Source organism: Primulina tabacum, chromosome 1, assembly GCF_025594145.1.
Source record: "Primulina tabacum isolate GXHZ01 chromosome 1, ASM2559414v2, whole genome shotgun sequence".
In the NCBI taxonomy this organism is placed as follows: domain Eukaryota; kingdom Viridiplantae; phylum Streptophyta; class Magnoliopsida; order Lamiales; family Gesneriaceae; genus Primulina; species Primulina tabacum.
Genome location: NC_134550.1, coordinates 3,744,679 through 3,757,991, shown reverse-complemented (window position 1 = coordinate 3,757,991; position 13,313 = coordinate 3,744,679). Strand labels below are relative to the sequence as shown.

At 32.9% G+C, this 13,313-nt stretch overlaps 1 protein-coding gene and 1 pseudogene across 1 annotated transcript; one reads left to right on the top strand and one right to left on the bottom strand.

Annotated features, from left to right (window-relative positions):
• Window positions 1-1,583: 1,583 nt before the first annotated feature.
• On the bottom strand, window positions 1,584-4,176 carry LOC142539693 (la-related protein 1C-like). Its single transcript, XM_075645323.1, has 7 exons — window positions 3,787-4,176; window positions 3,381-3,599; window positions 3,077-3,218; window positions 2,813-2,960; window positions 2,625-2,715; window positions 1,883-1,953; window positions 1,584-1,596 (listed from the first exon to the last, which is right to left on the bottom strand). The coding sequence occupies exons 1-7, from the start codon at window positions 4,174-4,176 to the stop codon at window positions 1,584-1,586; spliced, it is 1,074 nt and encodes a 357-aa protein (XP_075501438.1).
• Window positions 4,177-8,118: 3,942 nt separating this feature from the next.
• On the top strand, window positions 8,119-9,767 carry LOC142515122 (NEP1-interacting protein-like 1; annotated as a pseudogene).
• The last annotated feature ends 3,546 nt before the right edge of the window (window positions 9,768-13,313 follow it).

The window sequence follows — 13,313 nt, the reverse complement described above, 5'->3', positions numbered from 1 at the left end:
CTTATGATATAGTATCGCTAGAAACTACGTGTTTTTCTTTTCATCATTTATATGCAGACTAGAAATATTGAGAGAATGAGGACTTGATTCTGTAGGAAACATGATGGTTGGAATTATCCATTTTCTCCAGTTACCCTTCCTCCTCACTTCCCCTGCAAGAGTAAGAAAAAAATCGCCTAGATAAGTTTAGAAAGCACCGATGCTCTATCTAAAGTGCATGTTGGGGATGAAATGTCTACAAAATACCCGAAGGATATATAGATATATAGAACAAGTCGGATGAGAAAGCTGAAAAGGGGATATTAACAGATTTTGCTCTTAAGTTAATCTAATTTTTGGAGGATAGTATATAATGGATAAATACTAGTAAATCTAATTTTTGGAGGATAGTATATTAGCAAGAGTATATGATTTATTTGGGTGATATATTCTCCGAAATATCAAACTAAAACATGCTCCCACATTATTCTTATACTCAAAATATCAAACTAAAACATGCTCGAAATATATAAATAAATCCATCTGTATAAATATATTTCAAAATATTTATAACATTGTATTCTTGTTTAATTATGTGCTCGATATCTATCTAGTTTTCAAAAGTTGATCCGCAGCCAGCATGATTCCCATTTCCTTGGAATAATTGTACAACACTTAACATTGAATTATCTAGAAATCGAAAAATACCATGGATTGCCCCAATTTAGGCTATCTTCGATTAGTTTCAATTTGAGTAAAAAAATAAAAAAACATATAATACATAAATTACATTTGAATTATACAAAAATTAAATAAATTCAAAATTGAATTAAATGAATTGATATAATCAATGCAAACAATAATTAAAGTGGTCATTTATTACAGTACACACACACATATATAATTAATTTTGATATCCTTGCACACCTACCGTACACACTTTTGTGAGCACCGATGAGGTGTCACTCATCTATTGGATGTGATGAAATATAGAAAAATTACACATCGAATGGATGAGTGATATATATATATATATAACATTGCAATCATTTGTGTTTAAATTTATTTATACAGTTTGTAATAAAAATTAAATATATCATAGTAACACAAATCATATCACAAATTAAATTGATTGATATAATCAATGTAAAAAATTTTAATTTAGTTTATATTTTCAATAAAGTTTAGTTTCAATTTGAATAAAAAAATAATAAAAAATATATAATATATAAATTATATTTTAATTAATATAAAAATGAATTAAATTCAAATTTGAACTAAATGAATTGATATAATCAATACAAACAATAATTGAAATTATCATTTATTGTAGTACATATATTTCAATATTAATGATATATCTTTTCTTTTTTAGAAATAACATTTTGACGGGAAATTAAATTTTTGGCAAATATTAGAGTACTTGGTAAAAGGACATCGTAAAATGCACAATTGTATTTTAAAAAAACCACTAAGAACCAGTTGTTTCCTCGTTCAATGATTTTACTTCTTAACCTATATTGCTCATTAAAGAAATTGAGGACTTGATCATGTAGAATACAAGAAGGTTGGCATTATCCATTTTCTCCAATTACCCTTCCTCCTCACCTTTTCTCCCTGCAAGAGTAAGAAAAAAATCGCCTAGATGAGTTAGAAACCACCAATACTCTATCTAAAGTGCATGTCGTGGGATGAATGTCTACAAATACCCAAAGGATACAAGTCTATAGATATATAGAACAAGTCGCATGAGAAAGCTGAAAAGGGGATATTAGCAGATTTTGCTCATAAGTTAATCGCATATTCACTTGTTTTTTCAGTAAAATTTTGGACTACACTACTAGTAAAAGATTTACTATAAGAAAAGTGGTATTGCGAGGATCAAATATGCGATACATTTCACCTGTATTTCCACCACATTCGAAGCTCGCAAAGCATCCAATATAAGTTGGACATGTCTGTCAGCTCCCTAATCTGAAAAATTGAGAATGTATAATATTAGTATTCATAGTTAAGTCTCATCGTAATAGGTGGCAAATCATTTAAAAAGTTGATATGATCAGCCATAAAATATCCAGCTGCCTCTGTGACTATGATAAGAGGTTAAATGGCAGCACTAACAGTCGATTTGGTGTTTCAAATCATGGCAGGCAAGATTTTCAGCCAGAGATGCTTTGATCCGATCAGGCATCTCCAAATTCCACTCAAAGACAACTTACATGAATAACTAACCCGTCCAAGCTACCTTCATTCTCAAAATAGTATCATTGTACCTAATGAAACCAACTAAAAAGAGTGTACCATGATTCTAATGTGCATTCTTGGTCATACAAATTTACCATTTCCATATCAATATAAATCTTCTGATAAACTCAAGCGTATTACAGTTAGATATCAATTGTCATTTTATTTCATCCAAGAATAATCTAACAAAACCGAAACATTTCAAAATTCTTAACCTATATTGCTCACTAAATTCCAATTAAAGAATCAAGCTTTTGATATTTTCAACTTTCTGATCTAGAGCCTCAAAATTTCTCTTCTATGTACCAACAATCAAAAAAGAATCGCAAGTTTAAGTTTAGATAAAATGGATAAAGAAATAAGCATAAGCAGGAAATTTTTCATTAATTTGACCGACTTACTTTCTTAAAGCTTGCTATTAAGTTTATGGGAACCCATCCATCCACATCCATTTTCTGGCGCAAATATGTGTCCTTCACCAAATTATCATCACTGCAAGATACATGTGAAAATCCAAGCGTTGATACCATGCGCAAATAGACAGCAATGAGCGGATGAATCATTTAGTATGCATAACAAAATAACATACCAAAAATAATAATCTATCTGTTTCACAATTTTGGAAGGCAAGTGAGGATCAGGTATGGGAGACGACATTGGTGCATATGGAAACATAGGCATGTGCCCGGGTGAACCTGGGTGGGGTCCAAGAGCAAAATACGTAAAAGATGAAGCATCTGCAAATTGAAACAAAATATAATTAGCACGCAAGATAATCTACAGAAGCAAGTATCTCAAAGCAGCAAACCTCACCATTGTAGAACACTGGGGGACCATAGGGCCGCGCACCCACAGGGGGAGGTGGAGGAATAAAAAGGAGCACTTGAAACTGGACCACGTATGAAGGGCCGAGAGGCGACACTCTGCTGGGGTGCAAGGTTTACTCTGCTGCCAAAAGATTGATGGTTATAGCTCCAATCATCAATCCAACGTTCCTGGTATCGTTGCTACCATGGCCATGATTAGAAGAACCATTCCCTTGAAGTTGCGGTCCACTGTTGTTCCTTCTAAAAGGACCACGCGGATGGTGTGGCTCATGCCCACTGTGAGATCCTCCTCTCTGTCCACATCCCAACGTGTGTTGTCCTAGGAGATACCCCCGAAGAGATGCTGGACTTCACTGGCTTAAAAGGAGACGCTTCAACCACAGAACTGTGTGAATTTGGTGCTTGAGAAAAGCTGCCGTTGGCTGTTATGTTTCTGTGACTTGTCCTGTCACCACCTAGCTCCGGAGAACACTGGCGGATAGGAGATTCATGGTTCGAAGCTGAATTTGTTGCTACTTCCTGTGAAGACCAAGAGTCAACTGACGTCCCCTATTATTCACAAAAAGAAAATTTCGTAAGGAAAGCAGTCTAACTTGTACGAAAACTTGATCATCGAGTTCATAATAGCACTAGAAGCATATATAATAAAACCCAAGCAACTAAGAACATCAGATAAATTGAACAGGTAGATTAAAGGGCCAAAATATAGAGAACAACAATGACAGAAATAATAAACCTGTGACAGAATGATTGGTTCGTGAGAGAGTTCTTCAAGAGAATCAGTCGAACTCGAAGAAGCCTTCGTGGAAGCACGAGCTGATTTGGAGAAATCAGGCCAAGATGCTGTCCCCATCAAAGCACCAACCTGCGGAGCAACACCATTAGCAGGATTGTTCCAAACACACTTCTTGGTTACACCAACATTCTCACTTCCCTCAGCCTGACCATCCTCGGCCAAGAAACTAGCAGGTGGTGCGATTAATTGGTTTAGGAAAATTTCAGAAGGCAAAACGTGCTTCTGATCAGAGATACTCGAACATGAACAAGGCGACGCGAGCCGGGAATGGCGATCAATAACAGAATTTACAGATTGAACAGAGGCGGAGGAGTCAGAAGCAGTAGCCATTGCAGAAAACAAAAAAATAGGTCAGGCAATCTGAACATCAAACCCACCAACACAATCGAATCGATAAAGAAAACCCAAAAATTCCACTCGAAATCGAAATCGCCTATCTCCGCCCGTTTTCTTGTTCGGAAGCAAATAAAAGTGCAGTGTTCTAGTCTCCCCGCATATATATAGAGCAATGAAGCGGGAATTAGTTTCCTACGACAAATATAATTACAGCTCGGATTTAATTAGGATATACGTATTTAGTATCAAGATAAAAAGATAAAGGTTAATTTTATTTATTTATATATCGGAACAAATAATATTTATATCTCGAAAAAAAAAAACAAAGAAGTAAAATAATCGATATTTAAAATCCGATATCTTTTATTTATAAAACAAAGCCTATGTTTTTAAAAATCGAAAAATCTTTAATGATTTATAAGGTGATTTATATCAAGTTTTACTTTTAAAATTTTGACATATGGTGATGATATAATTTATCCTCCAAATTATCATTAAGAAGATCTTATCTTTGTATTTCAAATTGTTCACATTAACTTTTTGCTAGAAAATTTTGATAGAATTAAATAAAACTCAAGTACAAGATTAGATAAGAAAAACAAAAAACTTACTCTAAAAGTACTAAAAAAATAAATAATCTAAATAAGAATAAAATATTTACTATTGTCATATTAATTTTTTCCTAAAAAAATAGCCGATTTATCTTTAATACCATACTTTAAATAAATAATAATTAATGTATAACATAACTATACTTTCAAAAATATAGATAAGGATTGGATGTTCAAAATTTGAAAATATGGTGAGAATAAGAACATGAGTGTTACTTCTGTTCTTAGATAATATAGAGATTATAATTTGCTTTAATCATTCTAAATCAATTGACAAAATATTCTTTAATTAAATAAAAATCATGATAGAAATCTACGTTAAACTAAATAGATTTTTTTTGTCAATTGACATGTAATAATTGTTCTAAATAATTTATGTACTAATTGATTCAAGCCCAAAAAATTATTAGAAAAAATTGGCTCTACAAGTATTTGTCACTTGGTTCAACCCTAAGAATTATTATTATGGTCTGATTCATCTATGCACTGCTATCTAGAATATAGAGGTGATTCAAACATGTTCAAGAGTTGATTTTTGTCGTATAAGATTATTCATGGTACACACGTAGCATTTTGTTCTAAATATCACTTATTTTTTTGTGTTCCTGTTGATGATTGTATCTAATATTATTCTATCACATCTCATGCACATGTAAACGCCACAACATAACGAACTCTTATATCAACTAACAAATACTTCGTATTTGCTCTTATTTTATGAAAATGGCAAAACCGATTTTTTATAAGAGTGCATTTTATGTCATTATAAACTCATTTAAGTGTTCAATTTTCTATATAAGAAGAAATATCAAAGACATGTTTTCAGAAGTCCTCAATAAGCTCAATCCATTTAAAAATTTAGCGGTGGTAATATTTTATTAAATATTGTATATTTGTCCCGGAATCATGAAATACAAAACCTAAAGTGCCTCTTAAAAACAAAATATAAACCGTACCGTTATCATAGCACAATTTTAGTACAAGGAAATGAATCCCTCTCTCTTTATTCTTAGGTAAATGAAAATGTTCTTTGTTATGGAAAATCAATTTAAAATAGGAAAGGTTCAAGTATATTCTAAGGGTGTGATTGGTTGAAGTGGATTAAACAATGATAAATTAATAGTCAAACACTTATCCAATATTTGGTTAAACTTTAAGGATGTTTTAATAATCATTTTGATCCGATTTAAGATCCAATTTTTTAGATAACTATTTGATTATTAATCTAACAAATCAATGAGATACACTATCAAAACTTAATAAATTACATTTTTCCTCCTCTTATTTCTTAGAGTGTTAAGTTTATTATTGAATAAAGAGCGAGTCTTATGTGAGACCGTCTCACGATCTTAATCTGTGAGACGGGTCAACCCTACTCATATTCACAATAAAGTAATACTCTTAGCATAAAAAGTAATACTTTTTCATGGATGACCCAAATAGAGATCCGTCTCACAAAATACGACCCATGAGACCGTCTCACACAAGTTTGTGCCTTGAATAAAAAATTTATTTTAAAATGTTGTAGCGTTAGATGTCGATCCTGATATTTATATATATCATTATTATTTAATTGATTTAAACTTTAAAAAATATAAAGATATATTTTTATTTTGAAAAAAATATTGTATTTGTATATATTTTAGAAAATAATAAAAACTAAATTTTAATGTTGGTTATGCTTATCAATAATATTTTATTTTTATTATATTTAATTTTATGATATTTACACATATTACTTCAGAGATTATTAATATCGTTATTAGTACAGTATTATTATTATTATCTAATAGTATGTATTGCTTTGAGCACAACAAATAAGTAAACTTAACAAGGGTATATATTAAATTTATTATACGCAAAAACTTGTGTGAGACGGTCTCACGGGTCGTATTTGTGAGACGGATCTCTTATTTGGGTTACCCATGAAAAAGTATTACTTTTTATGCTAAGAGTATTACTTTTTATTGTGAATATGGGTAGAGTTGACCCGTCTCACGGATTATGATCCGTGGGACGGTCTCACATGAGACTCACTCAATATTTAAAAGCTAATCACATATTCAAAATATTGAACCAAACAATCTTAATAGTATCACATAATGTTGATTATCTATAGCTAATTATCATTTATGTTATCTCATCACTTGTACCAACACACCCTAATAGAATAAGAAAACATGAAATGAAATAAAATATTTTTAAAGCTTCGTCTTGTCTTATTAACCAGTTGAAATCGACTACTGGTTAGATCTATTGTCCCTACTAATGCACTAGCACATTATAATCGGTTGGGGAGAATTCAGAATCGAGTTGGGACAATATCCTTTGTTAGATGACTTCCGAAGAAGTTTTTTTGTTTGAAAACCTCTTTCTCCAATCCACTAAGATTGGACGTTGATGCAGATTTGATGTATCCTGGAACCAGTTCGACGTTGGTGCAGTAGGTTGGTGATCCACAGGGTGTTTTAGACTGTTCAAACAGTAAGTCAACCGACGGTCAAGATGATATTTAAGTTCTAGAAGTTCAACCACTTATTGATTCGGCGGATTGCCTATGACAACAGAATCTTTAGGCCCCAAAATGCACAAGCACCTAAACTGACTAGAAAATTTTCAAACCAGGCGGGCCTACTCCAAATCTCCAGAAACTATACCAAAGAGCAATCATGCCAATGTTCTAGCTATACCATATATGGAACAAAAATAATACCAGAAAACAGCAAAAATCAACGAAGATTGTTTGGCGCAACCGCTTGGCACAGTTTCATCCTCGTAGAATAGGGCTCTATTAGAAGCCAAGGATTTGCAGACAGGTTTCGGCAAAAAGGATGGCACCAAACATTTGAAGAAAATGTGGGATTCTTGGAAGAGAACAGCTGCAATTTGGCGCATCTCAGTGCATTTTAGACGAGAAGGGGGACGAGGGCCATGCTTAGTGCCTTGGGTGAGTGAGGACTGCCAATCCACACTCCTTTCCACCTCCCTTGCTGCAAATGGTTCCAATATGTTTCAAACATTTTTTGTTTGTAGTAGACTTCTTAAGTACAAACAACATATTGGAACCATTTGGTTTTGAGTGGTTGTAGATTCAATTTCTTGATTTGGTTTGATCGTACGCTTCTAATGCAGGTGGGTTATCACGATTCAAGGGGTTTGGTGGTTTCACCCACCCCTAATTATAATGTGTTTTTTTCCTTAACATTGATTTGTTCTCCCGTGGTTTTTATTGTTTAGGGTTTAGGTTTTTGCTATGTACCGCAAATTGGGGGTTTTCAGCATATTTGGGGATTTAGAACATTTAAAGAAATTATAATTTTAGGCTATGTTTGGACCTTGGGTGACAGAGAATGTGAAGAAAACCATCATTCATACTGAGAACCCCAAGGATGCAGTTTTCATTTTCTTTGTGATTGTGTGGTGTAGGATTTTGGATGTGAATTTTGTGCTGTATAGGTTTTTGGAGTTGATTAAAGGTGATTTTTTCAATCACCTTATGATTATTTTTTTCAGAAACGTCTCACGCAGCGACTACCGAATTTTAGAGGGATGTTGATCTTTAGTAGTACTTTCTCTCGAATTATTCTTTATGCTAATGAGGAGCTGTCCCTGCTATGCAGTTGGTACCATATTGGGAGCAATGACTGGAGCGCTTATTGGCCAAGAGACAGAAAGTGGATTTGTTAGAGGGGCTTCGGTTGGTGCCATATCCGGTGCTGTTTACTCCATCGAAGTCTTTGAATCATCACTTCTTTGTGGCAGTCCGATGAATCTGGGATACAGTGTCTCCTGTATTTGGTAAGTCTTATCTATTGAATGGATTAATAATCTTGAGTCAATACTATTCAATTGCAGACGTGATAATTCTGGCATTCAATCTTCGAGATTTATAGGCATGTTTAGTAATCTGATTGAGTTTGGAGCTGATAATCTGACTGTACAGATTGATGTGATAGTGAGCCTTCTAAGTGGCAGACTTGTCCGCGAGCGTATTGGTCCAGCTATGCTAAGTGCCGTGCAAAGTCAGGTATTATGGTGCTCGATTGCTTTTCTTTGAAATAGGGATGACAGTATTTTTACTTTTTTGACTTACGAAATTTTCTTCGTTAATCAGATGGGAGCTGTAGAAACAACATTTGAAGACGTTCCCGACATTTTTGACACTGGCGGGGCAAATGGTTTGTTAGTAGACACAGTTGAAAAGTTCCCAAAGATAAGGGTTGCAAGAGACGACATTGTTGATACTTCCGGAGAGGGAGTCTCTTGTTCTGTTTGCCTTCAGGTACTGTTCTAATTTCTTTCCCTTTTTATCTGTCTCTTGTTAGATAAACTACATCAGTGCACCCTTGACTTTTGGCCTATATAGTGACATTTATGAAATTTGCGTAATTTCTATGACAAAGCAATTACGCATACGACACTCCTACATCTACGCTCGTTGTGGGATCATTTATATCCACCTAATTTCAGAAGAGGCCATTGTAATTATTCAAGTGTTGGCCAAAGTTTGAGCTCTTTGTATATAGACTTCTTTTATCGACAAGTTGAACTGATTAGAAGAATCTGTCCCATGCTTTTAAATATACGCAGGACTTTCAGCTAGGGGAGACCGTGCGAAGTTTACCTCATTGTCACCACTTGTTCATCTACCTTGCATCGACTCTTGGCTGGTGAGACACGGTTCTTGCCCGTTGTGTAGAAGAGTATTTTGATGCTCTTTTTGTACGGCGAGAAACACCAGCTTGATGATATCCTCTTACTCGTATACGGCCTCTCTATTTGTTCAATAAATCCGTAGTTTTAGATTGGCTAGGTGCAGCTCTATGTATGTAGTTTCTGAGCAACATCTTTCGTGTTCGGTCTCTGCGCTTGATCACGATTTTGTAAAGAAAATTTTGAGGTGTGGTTTGTATTCCCTCACAGATCCTACGTACACACAATGTTTGTTTGCTATTAGTATTTTCTTTATCATCACTAGTTGTGTTGTTACATGGCATTGTATCGTATCCATCTTGTATGACGTGGATAATTTGACTATTCCTATAAATCATCGTAAATTATGCAAATTAGTACAGGCGCATAATATATTTTCATTCTTATTCATTATAAATATTGTTCCATAGTTTATTTATCAATAAAGTTCAATTTTTCTTGCTTGATTTTCACTTCATTCACAACCATGCTTTGCACTTTCTAACCATTTTAATTTTAACGCTCATCTGGTGTAACTCTTTATTCTTGTTTTTTTAAAAAAAAAAAATCTATTAAGTGTAAGTATTTTAATTTATAACATCGGATTTCAGATTATCTTTTATGACAATCGAAATCACCTGTTTACCATGTAATGAAAAAAATCTCTCACAGTCCAATGGCTAACAAGAAAGTGAGCAATCAAACTACCATTTCAATTCAATCATATGAAAATTTGAGAATTCTAAAATTGGCTACAAGTCCGTGAGAAAGCTAGTTTTTTAAAGAACTTTCCTAAGCTAAAGAGATAAAATGAAAGTACTTTTTTATGATATATCAATGAGAATGGAGAGTCCTCCTCCCATCCATACATACATGATCGATAGAATACTACGTAAGTAGGACAGTCAACTTTATACTGTTTACTTTTTGGATTTGAAAAAGAATGCATTATCATTCATTTTGCAATAATTTCTTTAAAAAAAGTATATTCATCTTATTAGCGGTTCTTTTTTTTTTTTTTTTTTCAAGGAATCGAAAATAAAAATTAGGAGAAAATTATCTCAACTACATTTTCTGAACCAAAACAAATTAAGGCTCGGCTGAGCAAATATTTTTAGTATTTTACAAATAAAAAATAAAAGCATGTGTTTGGATAAATTTTTTGTGAAATATTTTTAAAAAGGTGTTCTACAAAGAACAATTGAGAGTTTTTTTTATATATTTTTAGAAATAAAGGTAACGATAAAAATCGAAACATACTACTCTTTAATTATAAAAACGATTTTAAAATATATGTCCAAATGCATATTTGTTCTTAAAACAACTTCAAATCTTTATGGTATCGAGACATTGAAATTATTTTTACTTTTCACAAAATATTGCATAGTTACGCAATTATTTCTGTATGAAGTTCCAAAATACATGTCATTGATAAGACCAAAACTAATTCAATCTTTTCAAAAAAAATAATAATAATAATTCAATCTTTACAAAAAAAATTCGGTATTGTTAGCAATTTATTTGAAGTTATACTAAAGTAAAATTTTAAATATTTAGTCGATCAAAACTCAAAATGTAACAAGTTAATAGATCGAAAAGTTTATTTTTTCCCTACAAAAAAAATGACCGATTTCAAACTTTAAAATCTTTCTTGATTCAAATTTCAGTTCCATACCTGAAATATGAACTAAGAACCACCGTGAAATCCAAAACAAACGTGTTTAGCAAGGGCAATATAGGTATTTCGCGAGAGATACACGACAAAAGACCCAAACAATTCATCCATGCACGATGATAGAAGAACATGCTACCCACTCAACTCATTCCCCTCTCTACTCTTGAATAGTCCCAACATTTAACAATTCTTAAATCTCAAAGCCGACAGCCAAAATGGGTTTCATTACAGGAAACGGAAAAAACCTCTATCTCGAATCGTCGTGAAAAAACTTTTCCAACGATCATCATCCGATCACGAAAGCGATTCTAGTATTGTGATTGTGCACAACAACAACAAAAGGAAGATTCAGCAATGAAATAAGCAACATCTTGTATGAAGAGACTATGGGTACAGATTTCTTGTCAAGAAAAGATATGGTTGTCTTACTTATTCGCGCGCAAACATATATACATAGAGAGAATTTTGTTAGAAAAGACGAAAATGATCTTGTAAGTTGGCTTGAATTGAAATTTGATTATTTTATGAGTCAAAATTTGTTCTTAATGTAATAACTTGTCTTCCTTTGTATCTCATAACATAGTATTGAATATTATCCATACGTTTGAAAACATGGCAGCACTCAGGCGAAAAAATGATTCCAAATACGGACAATGACAAATTATTTTAGTAATTCCTACTTTTAATAAACAGATAATCAAAATCTATTTTGGTCAGACTTATTGGACAAACATGCCCTAAACCATATATTACTTATGATAACATAATGCATGTTTGCATATATTTATACAGGCTAGAAAGGCATTCAGAAAAGTCTGGTGAAGTTGCAAGCCCTCGTTCGAGGGGTTATCGTCCGAAGACAAGCACGCTTAGCCTTGCAATGCATGCACGCACGCACGCACTTGCCCAGTGCACCTCACTGTTCACGCTCGAAAGCTTCTGTTAAACGACTAGTCGAATATAGCCTAAATGGGAGCAATTCATGGTATTTTTCGATTTCAAGAAAATTCAATGTTAAGTGTTGTACAATTATTCCAAGGAAATGGGAATCATGCTGGCTGCGGATCAACTTTTGAAAACTAGATAGATATCGAGCACGTAATTAAACAAGAATAAATGTTATAAAATATTTCGAAATATATTTGTACAGATGGATTTATTTATATATTTCGAGCATGTTTTAGTTTGATATTGAGCTTGAATAATGTTGGAGCTTGTTTTAGTTTGATATTTCGGAGTATATATCACCAAATAAATCATTTACTCTTGCTAATATACTATCCTCCAAAAATTAGATTTACTAGCGTTGATCCATTATATATATAATTTCAAAAATATCATACTCGACTCAAAACCAAAACGTACGTAGTAAACTAATTTTGAGTATGATTCAAACTATTTTCACCGTAACAATTTATATTATAACAAAAAATATATTATTTAATGCTCGTGGCCACACATTAATCGCTATGTGGGTTAGATGAAATATTTTCTTTAGTCTTACTTTATAGATTTTCAAATATATTTTATTGAAAATATCTATAATTTTTGCAGTGATAAAGATGCAATTAGTAAAAATAAATCACATAAAAACCAAACAGAAAATATTCATATCCAATATTTCAATATAATATAAGATGTTTCTGGGGAAAAAAAAATAAAAAAAAGAGAGGCAATAGACTCTGGACAATCACGAATCCAACTAAATTACCAACGACTATAAGAAATAAGTGGAAGTAAACCAATATCTTCCGACGGTGGCTAAAATATAGCTAGAAATTGTGTTAGTCTTTTTATCATGTATATGCAGATTAGAAATATTGAGAGATTGAGGACTTGATCCTGTAGAATACAGGATAGTTGGCATTATCCATTTTCTCCAGTAACCCTTCCTACTCACCTATTCTACCTGCAAGAGTAAGAAAAAAAAATCGCCTAGATGAGTTAGAGACCACCACAAACTCTGAAAAGCAGCCTAAAATATAGAGTTGTTGTGTGTTCAAAGTCCCCACCTATGATAATAGTATCGCTAGAAACTACGTGTTTGTCTTTTCATCATGTATATGCAGACTAGAAATATTGAGAGAATGAGGACTTGATCCTGTAGGAAACATGATGGTTGGAATTATCCATTTTCTCCAGTTACCCTTCCT

Excerpts from the sequence above, each read along its gene's own strand:
- LOC142539693 (XM_075645323.1), bottom strand. The coding sequence starts at position 4,176 with ATGGCTACTGCTTCTGACTCCTCCGCCTCTGTTCAATCTGTAAATTCT. Across the intron at positions 3,600-3,786 it reads AACCAATCATTCTGTCACAG|GGGACGTCAGTTGACTCTTG; the intron begins GTTTATTATTTC and ends TGTGAATAATAG. Across the intron at positions 2,961-3,076 it reads TTATTCCTCCACCTCCCCCT|ATGCTTCATCTTTTACGTAT; the intron begins GTGGGTGCGCGG and ends TTCAATTTGCAG.